Source organism: Eleginops maclovinus, chromosome 20, assembly GCF_036324505.1.
Source record: "Eleginops maclovinus isolate JMC-PN-2008 ecotype Puerto Natales chromosome 20, JC_Emac_rtc_rv5, whole genome shotgun sequence".
Classification (NCBI taxonomy): Eukaryota; Metazoa; Chordata; class Actinopteri; order Perciformes; family Eleginopidae; genus Eleginops; species Eleginops maclovinus.
Window position 1 is genome coordinate 2,608,919 of NC_086368.1, and position 2,746 is coordinate 2,611,664.

The window sequence follows — 2,746 nt, forward strand, 5'->3', positions numbered from 1 at the left end:
AAGTGAGTTGTTAAAAGTAATACTTTTCTTCATATATGAATAATGGCCTTATGGAGATCGATATTGAAAGCCATACACATGGATGATAAAAAGTGAGATGGAATTTGGTCAAATGATGACTGTGGATCTCTGAAATGTCATTCTGACTATTGAGAATATTATTGTTGATATCTAAATGTAGTTCAATAAGTATCTTTTCACTCACAAAGGCTTGTTTGCTTTAAAGTGTATTTTGAAAGTGCATAGCAGCTATACAATTCTAACAATATCAGAGTTTGTTTTAATTGCATTCAACATTCAGTTTAGAATTAGATCTAAACTGTGTCACAAATACAAATGACATACTAAGTATTACAGTATGTACTACGCTAAAAATAAACTCATATACTAACTATGCTTTTAGTAGCATACACGAATATCAAGATGTTTCACTGTTTCTAATTAACAGGAAATCATACAACACCTGTACTGCATTGTAGGACGATTGTCTGCAATATCATCACACTCAGTAATCTGTTAATGCGCACACTGTCTGCTCTGAGTAGTGAGTGAATCCACATGTGGAATTGGTTTATAGCCTTGCTGTGCTTTGAGCTACATGCTAACATTAACATGCTTAAATGTTCACATGACATGCTAACATGATGGTGGTTCTGCATGAAACATAGGATTCCCAGAGTTCTCTGGGAGAGTAAATACCTGATTTTGTACCTGAAGACATGTTTTGGCTTGCACCATAACAAGAAACACATCTGAGGTTTTTCTAACTGGTTTATTGAGTGGATGGAATGTTTGGAGCTCCGTTTTAGTTTTATATTTAAGGCCCGGATTGTGTTGTATTACACCTGGATGAGTCTTTTTAAGTTTGTGGTTTCCTTTTGTTGACCTTGTCTGCCTTCCTGTCTGTGTGTGTATGTGTGTGTGTGTTGATTCATGGAGTGAAGGGAGTGGAGGGGAAGGGTGTGACTCTTACACACAATGTGTCATAGCGGCCAGGTGAGACAATGTTTATAACGCAGCAGCTTGGCAGTAACACAGTTATATAGAGCAGATAACGGAGCAGATAGCACACACACACAGGTGAGTCCCACTTCAGGAAATACAGACGACTGGCTTTGATTCTTTTTGATCGTTTCCACCTGCTGATATCATTTTATTTTTCTCAACAGACTTTTTCATAGGAGGAACGAAACATGAGAATACTTTTGCTTTTAGCTGGTAAGAATATGTTATTTTTCTATTGTGTTCTCTTTCTGTTTCAAGTATGCCCTGAACATTTCACCTAAAACTTTCCCCACCAGATGTTAACATCCATAATTCATGGGGAGTTGACAGTATGCAGGTTTTCCATCAAAAAACCCCCTGACCTGATCCTTGCTGCTGCAGTGATTGGTTGGAATGAAAACCTGCATACTTTCTTTCATTGATCGCACTTACAGTTTTTAACTTTGAAGGGATTCACAATACTTCATCTTTTTTTTTAAATGTAACAAAATAAATGTGCTTATTACATGCTTCAATCACCAATGTCATAGAGTTATACGCTTTTAAAGTATATATTTTTTTCTGTCTGCCGAGTAGAAAAAAGTTAATAAATGAATAATTGAGAAGTCATTTATTTAATCCAGATAACATAAGATCGTATATAATGTGTGGTTTGTTTTTAACACAAACTATCTTTATATTTTAAAAAAAAGAGACATTTTTCAAGTGCAGAGTAAAGTGTAAAGTGAGTCTAACTTCCTCTGTAAACCTCCTTTATAGGAGGGTCCTGTCGTGGTTAGTGTCAGCCTGTGATATTCATGTTTGTGATCAGTCCCATTGTTCATATAATTATGAATCCCATTTTAACGTTTGATTTCTTGTTGTGCTACCTCCCTCCTGACAGCCATAGCCGCAGCATCACAGGCCCAGACTGACTGCTCTCGGGGGGCTTGTTACCCCCCCAGCAATGACCTTCTGCTGGGCCGGTCTCACCAGCTCCATGCCACCTCCACCTGCGGCCTGACAGGCTCCGAGGTCTACTGCACCCCATACGAACAGGTAGGGGCACAGTCCTGTGTAAACCATCAAGGATGTGATGACACAAGTGTTTCTACTTTGTGTTGCAATTTTATACAAAACCTCGAAAACCCCTGTAATCAAACCTCAGTAAATGCTCCTGATCGAGGGAGCTTAGAAGCAGCCTTTGAGTTGAAGATGTAGATAAGACATAACAAAAGATGATCAAAAGCTGATATCAGCACCCACTGAAGAAACTGAACCGTTGACTTTAATTATATCTTATTGTGTTAACTGTATTAGGTTAGTTGAAAGCAATAATATTACGTTGAACCAAATATTTTTTATTTAAATATAATATTATTGCTTTCAACTAACCTAATACAGTTATTTGAAAATTGTAGACATAATATATTTAATTGAAGTCAATGTTCAGTTTTTTCAGTGTACACACAGTCACGTCTCAGCCAGCTGTGTTCAGCCGGGCAACTCATGGCTTTGTTGTGTTGGGGGTGCAGCGTCAGGAGGCAGGGGTCATTGTGACTAGACGGACAGGACCGAGGATGCTGGGGTTTTGGCCAGACTTTCCACAGTCCATTTGTGAGATTTCAGTGCCAGGGCATCATGTTGCAACTGTACTCTTTGACCAGCATCTGAAACCCTCAGTGCGTCTGCTGGCTCAGCGCAAACCTCCTCTGACTGGATTACCATCTTGTAATAAGAGAGAGCAGAGGTCAAACAGTGA

General features: G+C 38.7%; 1 protein-coding gene across 1 annotated transcript in view; it reads left to right on the forward strand.

Annotated features, from left to right (window-relative positions):
• Positions 1 to 975: 975 nt before the first annotated feature.
• LOC134883033 (laminin subunit beta-3-like) overlaps positions 976 to 2,746 on the forward strand; it is a 17,649-nt gene continuing 15,878 nt past the window's right edge. Inside the window, exons 1-3 of the mRNA XM_063911128.1 lie at positions 976 to 1,080; positions 1,170 to 1,218; positions 1,889 to 2,043. Of these exons, the coding sequence (XP_063767198.1) occupies positions 1,194 to 1,218; positions 1,889 to 2,043 (180 nt within the window). The 5' untranslated portion in view covers positions 976 to 1,080; positions 1,170 to 1,193. The remainder of the gene's footprint in view (positions 1,081 to 1,169; positions 1,219 to 1,888; positions 2,044 to 2,746) is intronic.